The sequence below is a fragment of the Triticum urartu genome, chromosome 1 (genome assembly GCF_003073215.2).
Source record: "Triticum urartu cultivar G1812 chromosome 1, Tu2.1, whole genome shotgun sequence".
NCBI classification, from domain to species: Eukaryota; Viridiplantae; Streptophyta; class Magnoliopsida; order Poales; family Poaceae; genus Triticum; species Triticum urartu.
Window position 1 is genome coordinate 12153128 of NC_053022.1, and position 21145 is coordinate 12174272.

Sequence of the window (21145 nt, forward strand, 5' to 3'; positions counted from 1 at the left end):
TCCGAGCCTTATACGCATGCCGCCATCCTCACCACGAGCACCACAGACCGTCACACTACCATCCACTTGTTAGAATAATCCAAGGTGCATAGTTGATCTATCAACGACCAAGCAATCACACGAGGCACGACACCGACATTTTCTAACACAGTTAACTGATAAGGCTACATCTTCTGTGCCTAACTATGGACGCTCCTCCCCATGATACCGCTACAATAGCACACACGGGTCACCCGGGCACCGCCACACGCCGCCGGCTCTCCCTGTGTGCATGTGCTATTATGTTGGCATAAGTTATATCATGTGATTACCCCTACATTATATAAGAGGTCCGGGATAAAAGTGTCCTACTCGAACACAACCTGTAATCCGTCTACACATGTTACAACTCCAAGTCCAATGGTTGTACTATGTAGCAAGTGGTTGTTTAATTATATCATACATCTACTTGCTTGCAAATAATTCATGCTAGTTGTCTGATGCAGCTTGTCGTGATTCAGATACAAGGAAATTCACTTGGAATAGGCTGTTCAAGTTTCTTCACGGTCGGTCTCCACATGCTCAACTCTAGTAAGCTTCATGAATCATAATGAGGTTATGAGAGACCATCCTCATTTTATGCTATATAATATGGTTAGCTGATTGATCAGGCATGTGACGACCAGCTATATATGTAAATTATGTTATATTTTCAAGAGAAAAAGTTGAGATGAGAAGAAAGTCAGGTCGGAGTGACCTTTCTGGAAACCCGACAAATTTGACGCTCTAGACCAGCTGAGGTTCCATATAGTATGGTTGTTTTATCTATGAGATATATTTGGTACGAATGGCTGTCATCTGATGTATTGTATGGTTATACTTGCTAAAGTATAACATACAATACATGCATGCAGATGCAGTTGGTTGTATTAGCTAGCTGCCTCTCACTCACGACAAGAGTTGATATCACACCAACCATATTATATCATACTCCCTCCATTCCTAAATACTTGTCTTTCTAGGCATTTCAACAAGTGACTATATACGGAGCAAAATGAATGAATCTATACTCTAAAATATGTCTACATACATCCGTATGTAGTAGTCATTTGAAATGTCTAGAAAGACAAATATTTAGGAACGGAGGGAGTATTACCTTGTTAGATGGTACTTACTATGGATGTATTTAGAACTGAAATACATCTAGATACATTCATTCCTCCAACAAGTATTTATGGACAGAGTGAGTACTATGTAGCAAGTGGTTTTAGTTAGGGCCAGGCCCCGGCAGCTAATTAATGCTCGAGTAGCGACATATCATACATTCACTTGCTTGCAAATAATTCATGCTAATTGCTGGATGCAGCTTGTCGTGACTCGGACACAAAGAATTTCACTTGAAATTAATAGGATTGAGATACAAGGAATTTTACAATGCGAAGGCATACAATTAGAACATGCATATCATAATACAATTAATCACGTCCAGTACGTCTTAGGCTGCTGGCTTGAGAGCTTGCAGCGAAGACAAGATGCCGACAACTGCACCAATGATCGAGATAACGGCAATGATTTTGTTCATGTTCTTCATAATGAAGAGGTACGACCTGAGCAAAAATGACCTGTTGCGCTTGAAGTTTTCGATCTTGATTATTATGTCGAGGTAGAACAATCCGAGGCGCATGTTCTTGCCAATGCAAGTGAAGAATTGGAGCGCCTCCTCGCTGGTGAGTCCTCCTCCTTCGATGACATGGTTTTCTTGCAGGTCGCGCACGTGCTTCTTCTGGTCCAGCAGCATGGCGAAGAGGTGGAGGTAGGAGCAGACAGCGGAATCTTCATCTTGAACCCCAGCAGCTTCGAAATTTGGGGTCTTGCATAACTCGAAGGCCGCCATGTTGACGAGCCAGGTCGCATTTGCCTCGGTCAGGAACAGGGGCGGCACGACCAGATCGCCAATCTCGAAGAAGCACCAGGATTTGGTGTTGAGGCCCATGTCCACTAGCCCTGCTTCCATTTCCTTGGGTACCAGCGTGATACCGATGTCGGCAAGCTCGGCTATGCTGATAGATAATGACATAGGCTTGTTTTTGGGGAGCTCGAGGTGTTTGTCGGACTTGTTGTTCCCCACGATGTAGAACCGGACTAGGCCGAGGAGATGTGGTGGTTGGTAGTTAGGATCTACCACGATGTCTTGGACGACGCCAGAACCCACTCGGTTTTTCAGTCCGCTTCTCATCGCAACGACGAACTTCTCCCAGGGCCAGGGCGATGACGCTGGCGGCATAAAGCTGAAGACGGTTTCAACCACCACCCAAGGGATCTGATTCTCAAGCATCATGATGTCAGTGGAGATGCGCTCGAAGTTGGCGTAGAAATAGCTGACCAGCACCTGATCCATGTCGTCATCGACGACATGATACCAACGCATGAACTGCACCAAGAAGCAAGCGTCAAAGAACATCATCGGCAAGAAGTCGTTGTCGCCGATACCCGCCACCTCATCTTGGTGGTAGAGGCTGCGGGCGATGCCGGATACGGAGGAGACCCCATTGTACATCTCCTGTACTGAGCAGCTCGAGTCCCTCATGCACTGGGTGGCAGCCACATGCTTCAACCTCTCCGCCTCGAGCACGCCGGGATGACGAGCATGGTGGTAAGGGCCGATGGCCACCGTCACCGGGGCGTTGTACCGTGTGTCGTTCACATCTATCAGGCTTGGAGGGAACTTGTGCATCTTCCGTTCCATACTGTCCAAGTAGTCAGCACGGAACGGTTGCACCGCTTCCTCGAACACCTGGATCGGATAACTGCAGTCATTATCGTGTGTGGTTGTGGCTGTGGATGGGGCTGCATACTCAACCACCTGCAGCTGCATTACGCTTTCACTATGGCTAGGCAAGGATTTTTGGAAGCTAATCCTACGATCACTACTCCACTCAGCTGCTTCTTCCAAGGACCAACCCGAGTCGCAAGGTACCACCCATGACGATGGTTCCATGCTCATCGATCAACCAGCTGCCCAAGAGTATTCAATAATGAGTGGACTAGCTACCTACCTAAATACAAGCCCAGAGTGTGGCTGAGATGAACGTACCCCTGATGGAACAAACAAGCACACAGCCTTGTCTCTCCTCTTATAGCCACGTTCGCACATGCTGATTTCTCTTCTTCGTTCACTCCACTCCACTCCACGTAGAGTGAGAGCACTCCATATTATCGAATTTGTAGGTGTGAGTGGTTACTTCGGATGGATTGATGTATGTTCTTGTCAGACCTTTGTTAAATAATTAATAAAGATGGCTGTATGCATAGATTGATGCAGAGGCCGGGGTTTTAACCTCCTTTTCCAAAAAATAAAGAGCAAAGTATGTTTTTGGTCCTTCAAGTTCCCACAAAGTATATACTTGGTCCCTCAAATTTTTTTGGTATGGACGTTGCTATAAATCAGCCGGATGATTTCTCTAAAAAATCATCCACCTGCTCAGCCATCCGATCTGCATACTGAGGTCCGTTGGATCAAAGCAACACCACGCAGCAGCGCAACCCGACAGGTACAACGTAGCGCCATTGCAGCCCCGCGTGTTGCTCCAACGCAGCATCGAAGGTGTCCCGCGAGCTCCATTGCAACTCCGGCCGAACTCCATTGCAGCCCGGTGGAGCTCCAACGCAGCAACGATGCTCCGCCGAAGCTTCATTGCAACTCCGGCCGAGCTCCACTGCAGCTCCGGCCGAGCTCCAGCACAACACCGACAGCTCTGGCGAAGTTCCAGTGCAACTCCGGCGGAGCTTCAACGCAGCACATGCGCGTCCAGCAAAGCTCCATTGCAACTCCGGCGAGTCTTCATTGCAGCGTCCGGCTATGCTCCCGGTGGTCCGACGGTGCTCCCAGTAGCTTCAAGGCAAACATCGCCGGATTTGCAGCACCCACATCGGCCACTCTCCGCGGTCACCGCCGTAGCGCCGCGCGCTCCATTGCATCTCTGGGAGGGTGCTCGTGGCATCAAGCCCGCTTTGCAGCACGGGTAACCCCCTGCAGCGACCGGCGAGCACCTGCCCATCTGCATCCCAGCGCCCCCAGCCGCCGCGGGCGGGAATCTCTCGCACTCGTAGTAGCAACGGTAGCGTGCAGGGACGGCAGCGTCGGACCACCATCGGCGATGACGACAACGGCTTGCAGCAGCGCCTGCAGCTTGGGCAGCAGCACTTGAATATGCGTGCATGGCCGCGGTGGTCAGCGAAGAGAAAGGGGATCGAGGTTGGGCAGCAGCCCGACGGAGGAGGCGAGAGGTGGAAGACGGCAGGAGATTGAGCTCGGGGGGAAATTGAGTGGTCCCGTGACGTGCGCAGTACATATGAGAAGATAAGGATGGTGGGCGATGCTTGGCCCACAGGGACACGTGTCGAGCGCAGGGGATGGTTTACGCCAGCGATTTTATCATCCGGATGAAAGTAAACGTTTTCCTTTTGGTATACACTTGGTCTCTCAAGTCTCAAAACAGGATAAATTTGGTCCTAAACCAGATTTGGAGCACGTTGACCTGTGTTGAGCGCCACAAAACCGCCAGATGAATAGTACATCCAAATAAATAAACTTAAAAAATCTGATTTTTTTGGGGGTCGAATATGCTTACATGCGCAAGATGCAAACAAAATTTCGGACTCTTTCGGCACTCGAGGAGCTCGTATCAAAAAAACAAAAATATATGCCTGATGCACAGTAAATTCAAAAAATATCAAAACAAAATAAAAAATTCTGAAATTTTTTGGTGTCCAATATGCTGACATGCGCAAGCTGCGATCAAAATTTTGTCATGAAATGACTTCGGTTTTGTGGCGGTCAAACTATGTCAACATGCTCAAAATCTGGTTTAGGACTAAACTTATCCAGTTTTGAGACTTGAGGGACCAAATGTATACCAGCAAATCTTGAGGGATCAAGTATATACTTTTTGAGAACTTGAGGGACCAAAAACATACTTTTCTCAAAAAAAAAACTCCACTCCACGTACTATTTCCACCTGCCACACACCATTTCCCGCCTGGATGCATGTGTGTCTCGGAATCTATCTATGCACTCCACACATGGCTCAGCCCGGGTCCAGAATTTATCTGACGGACAAATAGGCCATTTTTGTCTGCAAATGGTGTTCCTTGATGGTATTATTTATTGGTCAATGTACCTCTGTCCTATGTTGCCACGGCCGGTCTTCACATGTCCAAACTCTAGTAAGCTTAAGCATCTTTGGTCAAGAGAACATGAGAGGCCAACGACCTCATTTGATGCTATATAATACGGTTAGCTGATTGATCGGGCATGTGACAACCAGCTATATAATACGAATGGCTGTCATATGATACACTGCATGGTTATACTTGCTACAGAGAGCTGTGCTTTTTATCATTAGTGGGCAATAATCATGTTTCAAGTCATGGATAATTAGATCCCGGCCGTTTGGTCCGTCAAACAACACCCGGTATACAGGGTATCTTCCCCGGTGCCCCCACCCCCCACCCCCGCGCGCTCGGGAGACTCTGGCGGAGACCCAAGACCTAACTGCCAGGGCCCCTTCCATCCCGTCCTCCCCTCCAACGCCGCTGTGGGGAGATCCTCTTCCCTCCTGCGTCGTGATTGGATGAGGCGGGTAACCCAACGGCACTGGGGCGCTTCTCTTGGATCTTGATCACAGTGGCGCGGTGGCTTGCCTTCGGCAACGGCGCAATAAGGCAGCGGCGTGGTGGTGGGCGGAGGCGGCGGAGCTGCAGGGTGACGTGGAAGAGCGGGTGGTCCTGGCCGCTCGACGCGTCCGTGCATTCATGGTGGCGATGCCTGCGCTGGCCGGCAGTTCTGCGGTGGCGGGACGTGCCCCGTGGCAGCAGCCATGTCCGGCCTGGATCCCGGGCCGGCGGCCATGGGTGGTGGCGGCGGGTGAAGCTTAGGCTTCCCGTGGCGGCCTGGCGTGTTGGTGTCCCTGTTCAAGGCGGATCAGCATGGGCAATCTGGTGGCTTTGTCTCCGGATTGAATCTCCTGTACAAAGCCGGGCGGTACAACAATTATATCCCCACTTCCATGTAAAGTTACCATAAAAATTTATACTTCACACAGTTTTGCTGACATCGTCACTATACTTCTATTTTTAAACTAGAGAAGAATTTCTATATTTCCACGCGCGTGGTGCAATAACTTTTATCCAAATATAGTGATGCGTGTGAATGGGGTACACAAGAATATATATATTTCTATGCAAGTTCCTGCTTTGCCGCCGCCCTTCCATCCGCACATTGTCAGGAATCCCACTGTTGCATTTCTTTTCTTACTACACGCAGTCTTGACTCAGTCCACAATCTTTTTCTGCACTACGTGCGAGAGGAACACGAGCGCAACAGTGCCACCATGTGATTGCTCAGATGCTCAAGGTGCCATAAATAAATTGAAATCTAACAAAATGAGGAAGTGTGTGTACGACGCATATGTGAAGAGAGAGGCTGTGTGTGGCATGCAAAGGTGGGGGGGAGAGAGAGAGTTGTGTGTTGCATGGCGAGTTGTTTTCAACCTGGATGCAAAGCTTAAGAGAGAGAACATGCAATTAGAGAGAGAGAGAGAGTGTTGCATGCAGCTGACCCACCGTTCACACCTCTTTTTTATTAGCAAGTTACTGTCCACTCGTGTGACCTGCTCGTGTATGCTGCATGCAACGCAGCGAGACTGCTCTCTTTTTTATTCACAAGAGACCATTCTCTCTCCTTCGTTTCACTCTCTCTAAGCCAAGTACAATAAAACTGAGTCAACTGGTTATAAGAAATAAATTAGTATATTCTTGCTTAGTAGAAGAAAAAAAGAGAAGAGAGAATGTAAGCGGACTCTTGGTGAAGAGCAAGCTTTATCACGTGCTCCTAGACACTTTATGAGAGTGAAAGGTGGACCATATAATAAAAAAGTAGTACACTCTTCTAATTAATAACTATTATACATATTGGCTATAAAATGGGCTACAGATGACATGGCAATGGCTTATAATCAGTAGTTGGCTATACTATTAATCATGCTTTTACAAAGTCATAACAAAGTTCTGACATGTCTATAGCCAACTGCATCTTTTGCATGTTGTCTTGTCTGACTTGATGCAAATCTCGAGAAACAGGAGGCCAATGAACGGTATAGATAGAAGGTGCCATGTAGCCTGAGCTACAAAAAATCACTCTAATTATTACTATGTCGAGGTAGCACTTTTCGAGGCGCGTGCTCTTGGCAATGCAAGTGAAGAAGAAATTGAGTGCCCATTAAGGAGGCCACTTCCTTGCTTTGACACGTGACAAGTATAGTGGCGGAGCTAGGTAGAAACTGCTGGGGCCCAAGGCTAAAACATGATTGTTTGAGGTGTAAAATGCTAAAAACAAGTCACATCTAAGTCCTCCCCCAAAAAATTATTTACAGTTTAGTACAAAGTTGGGCGGGGGGGGGGGGGGCTGAGGCCCCCAGACTTGTACTCCTTCCGTTCGGAATTACTTGTCGCAGAAATGGATGTATCTAGACGTATTTTAGTTCTAGATACATCCATTTTCGAGATAAGTAATTCCGAACGGAAAGACTACATAGCTCCACCACTGGACAAGTATAACACTTCTTGGTCCACCAACTGAACACAAGAGTGGCTTCAGCCAATCCTCCCACTTGCCCTCCTCTGTATTCCACACGTCATCAAGGACAAGTAGATATCTGTTCTTTCGCCCTCGCAGCAGCTCGATGATGTCGGACAGGTCGCATTTTCCTTTGGTAGCCAATTCAGTGACTAACTTCACAAAAGCAGTGGCTTCAAAGTTTTCTGACACACAATGCCACATGTTCAACTGGAAATGTTTCTGGACACTAGGGTCATTGTACACCATCTTGGAAAGAGTGGTCTTGCCCAAGCCTCCCATCCCGAAGATGGCTAGCACCTGCAGATTCTCCTGATCTTGCTGGGCAAGCAACAAATTTATCACCACCTTCCTGTCTTCATCCCTGCCGGAGATCTCAACAGGCCTATTCAGTCCTTCGTGTGTTTCCCAACCCCGATCAAGCGGCGCCTCCACACGATTGTCCACCAGGTCAAACTTGTTGGCCTCTTCAACAAGCTTGTTAATCTTCTCAAGGACGTTGCTCAGCTTCCTGCTCATGGTGAGGCGGAAGAGGAGCAGGGTGTGGCTCATGAAATGGCTGAGTACCTTGTGCGTCATGAAGGAGCCGACAATTTGAGCATGGTGGCACAGCTTCTGGTACCGGAAATCGTTGAGGATGATGTCGGCCTCGTAGGCGATGGTCGTTTTTTTGATAAAAGAGAGCATTCTCTCTGATTTCCATTTAAAAGAAATCACCATGTCTTACTCGTCGACGCCAGCGGAGCGGGGACTCGTCGGAGCCGGCATTGTCCTCTGCCTCGTCCTCGGTCTCGTCAAACAGCGCCTCGTCCGCTTCATCGCCCTCTTTGCTAGCCTCTTTATAGGCGGCGCAGCCTCCGCCACCCGTATGCGCTCCCGCCAGCGCTCGAGGCGGCCCTTGCGGGCGGAGCGGTACGAGTCGAGCAGCGCCTCCTGCTCCGCCTGCTCCGCGGCGATCTGCTCCTCCGCCTGCAGATGCTCCTGGAGGAGATGGTGGTTGTAGGCGGCGTCGGCCTGCGCCTCCCGGAACTGCTCCTGACGCATCTGCCTCACACTGTCCATATATTGGGCATGGGCCTCGCCGATGGTCATGGTGCAATGCACCAGCGAGGATGGCGCGGAGGAGGGGGTTGGCGCTGGATCGTCGACTACCATGTTCTCCATTGGGACGTCGTCGTCCTCCGGCTGCCTGCCGGCCAGCCGGTCGGCAGCAATGGCTGCCATCTCCTTGTGGTCCGTCGTCCCCCATCCGAAGAGCGCTGGAGCGCGAGGAAGCCATGGTGGGCAGTAGTGGTGTGGAAAGGAGAAAGAGAACGGATGCGGATGACTGCGGCTATGGCCGGCGCAGCAGTTTATATAGCAATGGTGGGCGGGCGGAGGGACAGACGTGTGGCGTCGGAGTAGCCGCCTCGGCAACCGCGTATCAGTAATGTTGGCGGCAGATGGACGGACGGACGACACTTGTGTCGTTTGAAGGCGGAGCAATCGCCTGCAACGGGAAGCGGGGCGGGCGGCGCTGACTGTTTCGGGCGGAAAGCGCGCGCGGGCGAGGAGATGACTTTACTTGGAGAGGATGACAATGGGAACCCACCAGGTCCATAGCCTACGTACGCAAGTGCCTCCTTATTTTATATATATATATATATATGTATATATATATATGTATGTATAAAACTATACTTCCTCCGTCTAGGTGAATAAGTCGTATTAGAAGATGCATCACGACCTAGGTGCAAGCAAATTGGTGGAAAAGAAGAATATTTTTCTTTTCTAAAGACAACATTTAATCACAGCAGTTAAGAGGATGCCTTATTAGCTACCCATGCAGGCCATCGTAATTCATAGCATGCAAAGCGCTTTTATTTCTTGCCTAATAATCGCATGGACGTGTTGGTCCTTGCCCGAGCAAAAAAAGGGAGGAAAGAGGTTTCCACGGGAGACAGCGAGGCAGAGGTGGAAGCGCTCGTTGGAGTTATTTATTTTACTTCCCCCTGGTTTCCTGACATCACGGTCTCACGCCATTGTCGACCTATATAGTACTAGTCAATAAACGAGAGGATTGCACAAGAAGCGGCCGACAGTTGGGACCAAGCAGCTCGAGCAGTATTTGTGTTTTTGAGGTGTGAGAACTGCAGAGTTTTTCGATGTTTAGCCCAGATATTAATTTTTCTCCTCTGAACAACAACGAAAACATCGCTGCAGGTATTAACTGGGCGGGCTGTGACCCGTCTAGCCCAGGCCAGATATCCAGCCGAGATATTAATTTTTTTCAAGCTGAAAATGGCTAGCCCAGCTATACTTTTTTTTAGGAATACCCAGGCAAGGTCAAGTTGTTATTCTCCGCCCCGCTGGGCTGCAAATCTTTCCTAGGAGGGATGCATTAGGCTTAACAAAAAAATGGGATTTAATAAATAATAAATGGGATGTAATTATAAAAACTGGGCAGTAACTATAAAAAAATGCACCAAAGATGTGATTAGTTTATAAAATATTATTTTTGGATACTGAAAATTTTAATTTCATTAATTTTTGCGAGCGCAATGTTTCGTTGGATTTTTACGTAATATAAATTTATATTGAAATTGTATTTAATATAACTAGAAATTTCGGGATAGAAATATTTCGGATCTCATCAAAATGTGGGAAACTTTATTGAATTCTGTTTTGAACGGTTGGTTGAAATGGACTGTACTTTTAATAAACTGTAAATAGGCTGTAGTAAATTCCATTAGAATTCAAAAATGGGCTACACATTCTTACAAATCTCAAATGGGCTATAAGTTCTTTGCCACACACTTCTGGCCTTACTAAGTTGACGCGTTCTTAAAAAAACAGAGTTGACGCGTATGCAACGCTTTGTCAATTTGTAGTCAACACACGGTTCTAGCAGCAGTGGCCATTGGATATCCATCCAACGGATGTCGTGCTTCTTCTTCAATCTCGGATATTCTAGCTTCACCCGTCCAAAAAATGATTCCTCCCCCTGACATCTGGGGCGCACCGTTTCGGAAGCTGATCTGTGGGCCTACTAAGTTGACGTACCAAGGGCTTTGTCAGCTTAGTCAATATAAACGATTCTAGCTGCAGTGACCGTACGATGTCCATCCAACGGCCGTAGTGCTTCTTCAACCTCTGGTCTTCTCGCTCCAGCCACCCAAAGCAGCGCCGGTCGTGCCGCCTGCTCCTGCCTCCCGTGGCCGGCTGTGCTGCCGTGGAGGCCTCACCGCCCCCTACTATTCCCACCGCTAGCCAGGCCCTGCAGCGACAGCAGCCTCACACCGCAGCCGAACGAGTGAACCCTCATACTTCTCTCTGCATGGGCGTCCACTGCCGCGTCTTCACCGGCTCCGCGTCGTCCCCTTCATAGGCCTCGTCGTCGTCCACCGCCCTGGTGCTCTCGGCGCGGCATGGTCAACGTGGAAGGAACGACTTCCATCGGACGTGAACTGTACGTGGAGAGACTGACAGCTGGGTCCACGGCGGCAGCAAGGAAGTGCCTCCTTATTACGCGGAAAATAATGATTCCTCCACCTGACAGCAGGGACCCACCGGACGTGCCACCAGTATTTTGCGAAAAAAATCGTTTCCCCTGACTGCTGGGACCCACCGGACGGGCCACCGTATTTCGCGAAAAAAATGTTCCCCCCGCTGTCAGCTCGGACCCACCAGAAGTGTCTCCTTATTATGCATAAAAAAATGAATACTCTCCCGGCTAGCTGGGACCCACCTTACTAGGAGGCTGACTTGTGGGCCTACTAAGTTGACGGGGAGGAAGGGGTTTGTCAACTTAGTCAATATGAACGATTCTAGCTCTAGTGACCGTACGATGTCAATCCAACGGTCGTAGTGCTTCTTCAACCTCTGGTCTTTTTGCTCCAGCCGCCCAAAGCAGCGCCGGTCGTGCCACATGCTCCTGCCTCCTGTGGCCGGCTGTGCTGCCGCAGAGGCCTCACCGCCCCCTACTATACCCACCGCTGGCCAGGCCCTACGGCGACGGCAACCTCACACGGCAGCCGAACCAGTGAACCCTCGTAGTCCTCTCCGCGCGGGCTTCCACTGCCGCATCGTCCCCTTCCTAGGCCTCACCGTCGTCCACCGCCGTGGTGCTCTCCGCGCGGCGTGGTCAACGTGGTCAAGGAACGACTTTCATCGGAAGAGTACTGTACGTGGAGAGGCTGACAGCTGGGTCCACGGCCACAACACAGGTTTTTTGTGATTTGCCAAGTCGCTTTGTCAGGCCTGTTGGGCAGCAAATCTTTTAAGACGAGGAGAGCTTTCCTTCGGCTGGCCGAGAAAATGGTCCATCAGTAATGAGAAATGGGCTGTATATTTTTAAAACACATCAAACCGGCAATTAGTTTCAAATATCTTTTTTTTCATTTCAAGATTTTAAATTACATTAATTTTTATGCGTGGAGAATTTGTTGGATTTTATATTGATATACATTTATTTTTAAAATCAGTTTGAATCTGAGTCGAAATTTCGGGATTAAAAACAGTTCGGACCGCACCGAAATATGCAAAATTTCGTATAATTTTTTAATCGTTGCCACAATATGGGCTGTAATGCTAACAAAAAGAATATGGGCTCCAAAAAAACCTTAAGAATTAGCAAATGGGCTGTAAATTATTAGAAATAATGGCAGATGGGTTGTATGCTGTTTTCCACAGATTTGAGGCTTTCCTAAAAAAAGGTTGACGCACAAGTACTGACTGTTGGATGTGTTGGGGAACGTAGCATAAATTCAAAATTTTCCTACGTGTCACCAAGATCTATCTATGGAGTCATCTAGCAATGAGGGAGGAGTGGATCTACATACCCTTGTAGATCGCGCGCGGAAGCGTTCAAGAGAACGGGGTTGATGGAGTCGTACTCGTCGTGATCCAAATCACCGATGTTCCTAGCGTCGAACGGACGGCACCTCCGCGTTCAACACACGTACGGAGCAGAGACGTCTCCTCCTTCTTGATCCAGCAAGGGGGGAGGAGAGGTTGATGGAGATCCAGCAGCACGACGGCGTGGTGGTGGAAGTAGAGGGATTCCAACAGGGCTTCGCCAAGCGCTGCGGGAGGAGGGAGATGTGTCATGGGAGGGAGAGGGAGGCGCCAGGGCTTAGGTATTGCTGCCCTCCCTTTCCCCCACTATATATAGGGCCAAGGGAGAGGGGGGAGGCGCAGCCTTGGCCCTTCCTCCAAGGAAGGGTGCGGCCAGGGGAGGAGTCCCTCCTCCCCAAGGCACCTCGGAGGTGCCTTCCCCTTTAGGACTCTTCCTTTCCCTCTTCTCTTGGCGCATGGGCCTCTTGGGGCTGGTGCCCTTGGCCCATATAGGCCAAGGCGCACCCCCTACAGCCCATGTGGCCCCCGGGACAGGTGGCCCCACCCGGTGAACCCCCGGCCATCCAGTCTCCGCCTCCTCCTCTTACTCCTCCCCCACTTCTGATCTCGCATCTCCCTCCCGACCTCGAGCGCAGCAGCTGATCCCGATCCGAGCTGGAGGTGATGTCAGCGAGGTCGAAGTTCCCGTCGGCATCCTCTGCGGCGGGTCTCGTGGGGTGGGCCATGCATGCTACTCATCTCGGTGTCGGCGGCTGCAGCCATACCCTACCATCGCGTCGACTTTCCCCTGCCTGGCGCGGTGCTCGCTGGTTTGGATCGTGGCGTTGACGCAGCCGGCTCCTTATCATACATCTCCGCTCAGTGTGCTCCCAGCCTCTGACCATTTTTAGGTGCCGCTCACCCCAACATTGCTACACCACAAGCCTCGCCATGTCTGCCATGTGCTTGACTCCTAAAATACGGATTGAACCTAAGAGTTCATCCAGGGGAGCGACCACCATTTTCGTTTTGGTCTCCAACGCTGGCACTCTGGCACCCACCGTGTGAGAAAACTTGAAGCTCAGAGTGAATGCAGAGTATGGTCGTTACCTATTTCCATGTCTTCCTGTAGATTACTTTGTGCTGCTTCAATTGTTTGATTGTTTAGAAAAATGAAAACAGATTTTGCAAGGCTATATACTTGATCCCCATTTTTTTCCTTGTGTTTTGTTTCTGCCCAATACGTTTTGTTCATCTAAAAAATAGGATGCTAACTACATAATATTTCTAATCATCTCACAAGTATTTCATGTATATAATTTGGTAGAACTTGACACGCTGGGTTCTAGATAGTTAAGTTCAATCAGATGGATCAACAATGCAAGAATACTATAAAGTGCAGTTTTTATTCAACATAATTTTGATAAGATTAATTTTTTGTATTACATCATTAAGGAATTCATCTGAATTAAACGCATCAGGTGCATGTTTTTTTATCCTTCATGCAGCATTTTTTCCATTTCTTGAACTGAATAAGCTGTAATTGAAACGGCAACTTTGTCGAGAGGAGCACTGCGAAATGGCAACATGCTTGAACTGAATCAACATGCTCTGTCCAAAAGTTTTCTATGTCACTTTGGTAGAATCATCTGTAATCCAATATTACTAGCGCAGCTCTCAAACATATTTGACTCAATTAGGGTAAGTTTGGTTGTAGGCTCCAACATTATAATCTGAATTTTTGTATTGTTGTGCTTATGACATTCTCTTTTTATGAAAACCTATTTTGGACTTGCCATTGTTCATTTCCAAGAATATAAGCCCAGTGTGACTCTACTCGTCATTTGATTTCAACTAATAGTACCTACTTGCCTCTGTTGGAATAGGGAGGAAAGGAAAACAAGCCACCGACTATGGACAAACAATTTTCTCAGACTCGCAAGAAGGGTACAACCTTTGCTGATTCTACAGCCTCCGTCAGACATGTAAGATTTAATTTAAATGCAATAAATTCTATTATGAATTGCAAGTGTATAATACGTACTTACAGATTGAAGTTGATGCAAATAACTTACTGTTGGCACTTCAGGCACAAATTAAGACACTAGTTCAGTTGAATCCTGGTCTTTTGAATGATGAATTCATGCAGAAATGTGACTCTTCTAAGCAGTGTGATCGTATAGCTGGCTTTGGTGGTCGAATTAGAGCGAGAGGTTTGCGGGGACCAACATTAAGTAAGGCAGCATTTGTTTCCAAACTTAAAGTTTCCAAGCAAGCGAAAAAGTACTCCAAGAAAAAGGTTCAATTGCATGGTGCAAGTAGCGTCTTATGCCTGGTTGATCTTTGATTGGTAGTTCTCATGAAAGCCAACATGATCAACTAAGGAGTTCCCATCCATTGATTTTATATGCTTTTATACTTTGTGCCAATTTATTTACAAGGACTGTCTTTCATAAACTACTCAACATTTTGTAGGACTGATGAACCACCGTAAGGGATAGAAGCATCAGGAGGCATTGTATTCACCGAAGAAGAATGATATCCATTCAAACAATGATGGTGTCCATCGATTGAAGATTAATAAATATCATTTTTGCTAGTTGTCTCATTTTCCAAATAGATATGAGCAAGTACATTGGTCATATAAGGAGTGTTTTTGACTCAATTTTCTTCAATCATATTTTAATTTAATAATTGTATGTCGGAATTTTAGTATTTCTATTAATAAAAGAGGCTATGATCCTTTCAATTCAGATTATTTTGTTTCTATATATCAATGTGGATGTTAATATTCAAATGTTGGATCCCGCATAAAGTGGTCGCAAAATGGAAAAGTTATATAAGTGGTTCCGAAGGATATCAAAGTCATGAAGTGAGTTACCGGTAATGTTACTTTGGTCACCATGATTACATTATTTGCGATAACAAATATGGTCGTTAATACTAGGTCGCTATTGCCTCGGGATTAACGATGACACACCATCCCATTGTTAAAAGTAAAGTATAACGACCACATAATGTGGTCGTTATACTTTTAACGATGGGGCCGACTACGACCAGCACATTGTGGTCGTTAATGACCTTTAACAACCACAATACGCCTTTTAACGACCACATATATCGTTGTTAAAAACCATTTTCCTGGTAGTGAGGGTGGAGGGCGCGCCCTAGGGGGTGGGCGCGCCCCCTGCCTCGTGGCTCCCTCGTTCCTTTCCTGACATGCACTCCAAGTTTTTCCGGTAGCTTTCCTTCTAAAAATAACTTCTTCAGTTGGTTTCATTCCGTTTCGACTCTGTTTGATATTCCTTTTCTTCGAAACACTGAAATAGGCAAAAATAGCAATCCTGGGCTGGGCCTCCGGTTAATAGGTTAGTCCCAAAAATAATATAAAAATGGATAATAAAGCCCAACATTGTCCAAAACAGTAAATAATATAGCATGGAGCAATCAAAAATTATAGATACGTTGGAGACGTATCAGCCGCCATTTTCGGATCCTTGGCATCGAAGTCTCCATTTATTTGGGATATTGCGAGGTTCGAGTCGCCACGCACCTCTAGGCATTGCATTCCCATGGAGATTGCCATCCGGAGACCGTGTAATAGGGCCTCGTATTCGGCTGCGTTATTGAAGTTTGTGTATAGTATTTGGAGTACGTATTGCACTGTATCTCCGGTGGGGGACGTCAGGACGACGCCAGCCCCCAGACCAGCCAGCATTTTAGAGCCGTCGAAGTGCATGATCCAGTTGGAGTGTGCGTCGTACTCTTTAGGGAGTTCGACTTTCGTCCATTCGGTGACGAAATCGGCCAATACTTGCGACTTAATGACTCGTCGTGGTTTGTATGTTATGTCGAACGGGAGGAGCTCGATGGCCCATTTGGCAATCCATCCCGTGGCATCGTGGTTGTTTATTATGTCGTTGAGTGGTACTTCGGAGGCCACCGTGATTGAACACTCTTGAAAGTAGTGTTGTAATTTTCGGGATACCATGAATACCGCGTATGCTATCTTTTGATAATGTGGGTACCGTGATTTGCATGGAGTGAGGACGGTGGATACATAATATACCGGATTTTGAAGTGGGAATTTATGTTCGTCCATCTTTCGTTCGACAACGAGCACTGCGCTTACAACTTGATGAGTTGCCGCTGTATATAATAGCATTGGTTCGCCAACACTTGGCGCGGCCAAGACTGGGTTGGTGGCCAGGATGGATTTTATTTCTTCCAGTCCGGCCGTGGCTGCGTCCGTCCACTTGAAGTGTTCGGTACGCCGAAGAAGGCGATAAAGGGGAAGTGCCTTTTCTCCTAATTGGGAGATAAAGCGGCTTAAAGCCGCCACACATCCAGTTAATTTCTGGATTTGCTTGAGGTCAGTTGGGATAGCCAACTACGACAGAGCTCGGATTTTAGCCGGATTTGCTTCAATTCCTCTATTGGAGACGATGATGCCCAGGAGCTTTCCGGCGGGAACGCCGAAAACGCATTTTTCCGGATTGAGCTTAATGTCGTATGTTTGAAGATTGGTGAATGTGAGCCTCAAGTCGTCTATTAAAGAGTCGATGTGTTTGGTTTTAATGGCCACATCGTCTACATATGCCTCCACAGTCTTACCGATCTGTTTTTCCAGACATGTCTGGATCATGCGCTGATATGTTGCGCCGGCGTTTTTGAGCCCGAAGGGCATTGTGTTAAAACAGAAGAGGTCGTATGGCATGATAAATGCCATTGCGGCTTGATCAGATTCCGTCATCTTAATCTGGTGGTAACCGGAGTATGCGTCGAGGAAGCACAATGATTCGTGTCCTGCGGTAGCGTCGATGATTTGATCGATGCGAGGGAGTGGGAAGGGATCCTTTGGGCAAGCCTTGTTAAGGTCTTTGAAGTCGATGCATAGGCGTCAGGATTTGTCCTTCTTTGGTACCATCACCAGGTTTGCTAGCCAGTCCGGATGTTTTATTTCTTTAATAAATTCGGCCTCCGATAGCTTGGCTAGCTCCTCTCCCATGGCTTGTCGCTTAGGTTCACAGAAACGCCAAAGAGTCTGCTTGACTGGCTTGAATCCTTTTAGAATATTAAGGCTATTCTCGGCCAATCTACGTGGGATTCCTGGCATGTCTGAAGGATGCCAGGCGAATATATCCCAATTCTCGTGCAGAAACTCCCGTAGTGCGACTTCTACAGCAGGGTTTAACTGTGCCACGATGGATGCTGTTTTTGTGGCCGCTTTGTCGTATGTGATGAAGTGGTGGTCCGGCGCCCTGTGGGCGGTGGTTCCTGTTCGTCTCCTGCATTGTCGTCCATACCGTCGATGTCTTCGGAGTCGAAGTCGAGCATGTCGGTTAAGTCGTCGACAGTGGCTACTAAGTGGGTGGTGGGTGGGCAGCGAATTTCTTTGTCGTCCGCATCCCATTCTAGCCGGACATAGTTCGGCCAAGGTTCTCCTGACAGGGAGAGAGACTTTAATGAATTTAGCACATCTCCGAAAGGTGAGTGTTGAAAGATATCCGCGGAGGTGAACTCCATGATCGGCGCCCCGTCGGATTCGACGGGCACGGATGTAGGCGGCTCGGAGTCCGTGGCCGGTCGTAAATCCAGTGGTTCGGCGACGCGGCTCTCGAAAGGGGTGAAGTCAGTATCTGGCTCTATCGCCACTGAGAGTGCGTCCTCCATGGCGGGGTCTATCCCTCCGCTCTCAGATGGCGTGATTTGCTCTGGATTAACGGCCGGAGTAGTTGCGGATGCAATCTCCCGAACACTGTCCGACGGCAGAGCTACGTCATGCTCGTCACGACTGTGCGGCGCGTCCGACATGGGCTCGAATCCGTCGAAGATCAAGTCTCCGTGGATGTAGGCCGTATAGTTCAAATTTCCAAATCTGACCTGATGGCCAGGGGCGTAGCTCTCGATCTGCTCCAGATGGCCAAGCGAATTGGCCCGCAGTGCGAAGCCGCCGAATACGAAGATCTATCCAGGGAGGAAAACCTCGCCCTGGACCACATCGCTAGCGATGATCGAAGGAGCCATCAAGCCTTATGGTGACGACACAATGGAACTCTCAATGAAAGCACCAATGTCGGTGTCAAAACCGGCGGATCTCGGGTAGGGGGTCCCAAACTGTGCGTCTAAGGCGGATGGTAACAGGAGGCAGGGGACACGATGTTTACCCAGGTTCGGGCCCTCCTGATGAAGGTAATACCCTATGTCCTGCTCGATTGTTCTTGATGATATGAGTATTACAAGAGTTGATCTACCACGAGATCAGAGAGGCTAAACCCTAGAAGCTAGCCTATGGTATGATTGTATGTTGTCCTATGGACTAAACCCTCCGGTTTATATAGACACCGGAGGGGGCTAGGGTTACATAGAGTCGGTTACAAGGGAGGATATCTACACATCCGTATTGCCTAGCTTGCCTTCCATGCGAAGTAGAGTTCCATCCGGACACGAGACGAAGTCTTCAATCTTGTATCTTCATAGTCCAACAGTCCGGCCAAAGGATATAGTCCGGCTGTCCGGAGACCCCCTAATCCAGGACTCCCTCAATTACCCCTCTCGCGACAAACCTACCATGCGGCTATGCCTCTAAGTCGTGCCCCGACACGTGGGAGATATAGCCGCATTGTTGGTGTTACAAGTTGGTATCAGAGCCTTCCCCGACTTAGGAGCCCCCTGCTTGATCGAATCGCTGACGTTGTGGAGTCTAGGACAAAATGTTTTGAGTCTTAGGATTATATATATCGGAGAGTAGGATTATTTTTACTCCCCAGTCCCTTAGTCGATCTAGTGAGGCCTCTTGACGTAGAAGTTTTTGACTCTCCACTCCTCAAATTTCACAAAAAAAATTAGGATCACGCGGGTATCTTGGAATCGTTCCGATGGTTTTGTGACGAGAACATTGTTCTTGGTGCCTCCTGATATTTAGGGGTTGTGGCAGTTTCCCGGGGAGTTGAGCTCCAAGGTGTTGTTGTCACAATTTTATCGTTGCAGTTCTAGAATACCTGAGTTCACCGACATCGAAAATCTCTTTTATGCAGTTGTTGGTGAGATAACCTCGATGCCACACCCAGTACTGGGGCGGGAGTTCGGGAGTATTGCCATAACTCGTATAACATATGCTTTTCGAAGGTTGAGGTACACAATTTCCGAAGGTTTCTTGGTTATGTGTTGAAGGATGGATACAGCTGGATGTAGGGATTGTTAGTTTAGGTGAGATATTATGCTTTCCCTATATCCCCAACACCTGATTGCATAACCAGAAAGTTTCAGGAGTTTATAAGTGGGAATTCAAGTATATCGTACGATATCTTTCCAACAGACACATGATACGATGTGGGGTCTATCATATGTTTGTTCCGGCTTATTTCCTAAGCCAATCCTTTGTTTTGTTTTGGTTTGTGGTATTCGAGTTGTTTTGAAGTCAAATGTGGATTCCATACCTTTCCTTAAACGGTGTTCTCATATTTCTATGTGAATACCAATTCTTCATGATAATCGGGATTGTCATGTCAATCCTTTTCAACCAGCGTGTTTCTCTTCAAGTGGATCCGATCATTTTCAACATCCGCAAGATCAACTCAAAGTCTTCTCAATGTTATTTGTTGACCCGTGGGCTGACGGGCACATGTAGGACTCTATCTGATGAGTAGCCATTGAAAGGTCCTCATGAGGGTTTCTTTCTCCAAATCCAGTGCTTGACTTGAGCAATGAGATGTAAACTATGGATGATGGCTTGATGCCAAGGGGTGGTTCTGGAGTGGAGACGATCACACATTGTCTGTAGCTGCTGTGATCGCGGGAAAGTGGTGGCGACAACATATGAGTGACGTTGATGATCTTTCTGCGAGTATCCAGTCTCGAGTTCCGGTGTGAATGTGTAGGTATGACCCGGGTGAGTTATACCTGACAATGGCGATATTTTTATGTTGTTACCTTGTTGAAACATTGCTCATATATGCTTGGACTGATTCTTCATGTTGAAAACCTAAAATCTGGCCTTTGGTAGTTGGATCCGGTGATAGCAGCGCTTGAGCAGCGCTCAAACCTCATCGTTCATGTGGTGTCATGAGATGGTTCGTACGGACATGGTCATTATTGTAGTTTGCCAATCATGGATGTGACCGCTTTGGGTTTATTCTTTTATTCCTCACCTACACATAGCTTTGGTCATATATGACTTGGCTATTTGGTAGGGTATTTGCCTAAGAGAGAGAGAGAGAGAGAGAGAGAGAGAGCCTACTGGTTGTGTCTGTCCTAGTAAAATAGCGACTGCTAGGCGCTGGCGACGGGCCAAAATTTTCGTCTAGTCAGCACCCAAGCGCTTGATACAGGCACATGTAACCGTCAGATCCAGATAAAAAAAAAAGAAATATCCCCTCCGCATTTGCATACAACTCCATGACCTCTCACCGCCTCCGTTAGTAGTTTGCCAAAGCCACTCGTCGGCTCGCTCACCAGAGTCGCTTGCCGGTTGTAGCACCGGTGCTCACTGGTCCACCCCGACGCAGCAATTTGTAGTGTCGGTGCGAGCAAAAACTTGACTTACGGTTTGCAGTTTTTTCGCTCAAAGTCATCATTGTAGCCGTTTACACACGAGGTGGTAGCAAAAAATGACTGGTTCCAACAAAAAAAGAAAACGATGGTAGCAAGAATTGGGGTTGCTTCCAACAAAAAAGAACCTTGCCGGATCTCCCATACTTGTTGTCGTGGTTTCAA

At 47.9% G+C, this 21145-nt stretch overlaps 1 protein-coding gene across 1 annotated transcript; it reads right to left on the reverse strand.

The window, feature by feature from the left end:
• Nucleotides 1-1474: 1474 nt before the first annotated feature.
• On the reverse strand, nucleotides 1475-2983 carry LOC125532531. Its single transcript, XM_048696568.1, has one exon. It carries the CDS (start codon nucleotides 2981-2983, stop codon nucleotides 1475-1477), a length of 1509 nt encoding a protein of 502 aa, XP_048552525.1.
• Between the last annotated feature and the right edge of the window lie 18162 nt (nucleotides 2984-21145).

Bases quoted from the DNA above. Each gene is read 5' to 3' on its own strand.
- LOC125532531 (XM_048696568.1), bottom strand. From the start codon at position 2,983: ATGAGCATGGAACCATCGTCATGGGTGGTACCTTGCGACTCGGGTTGG.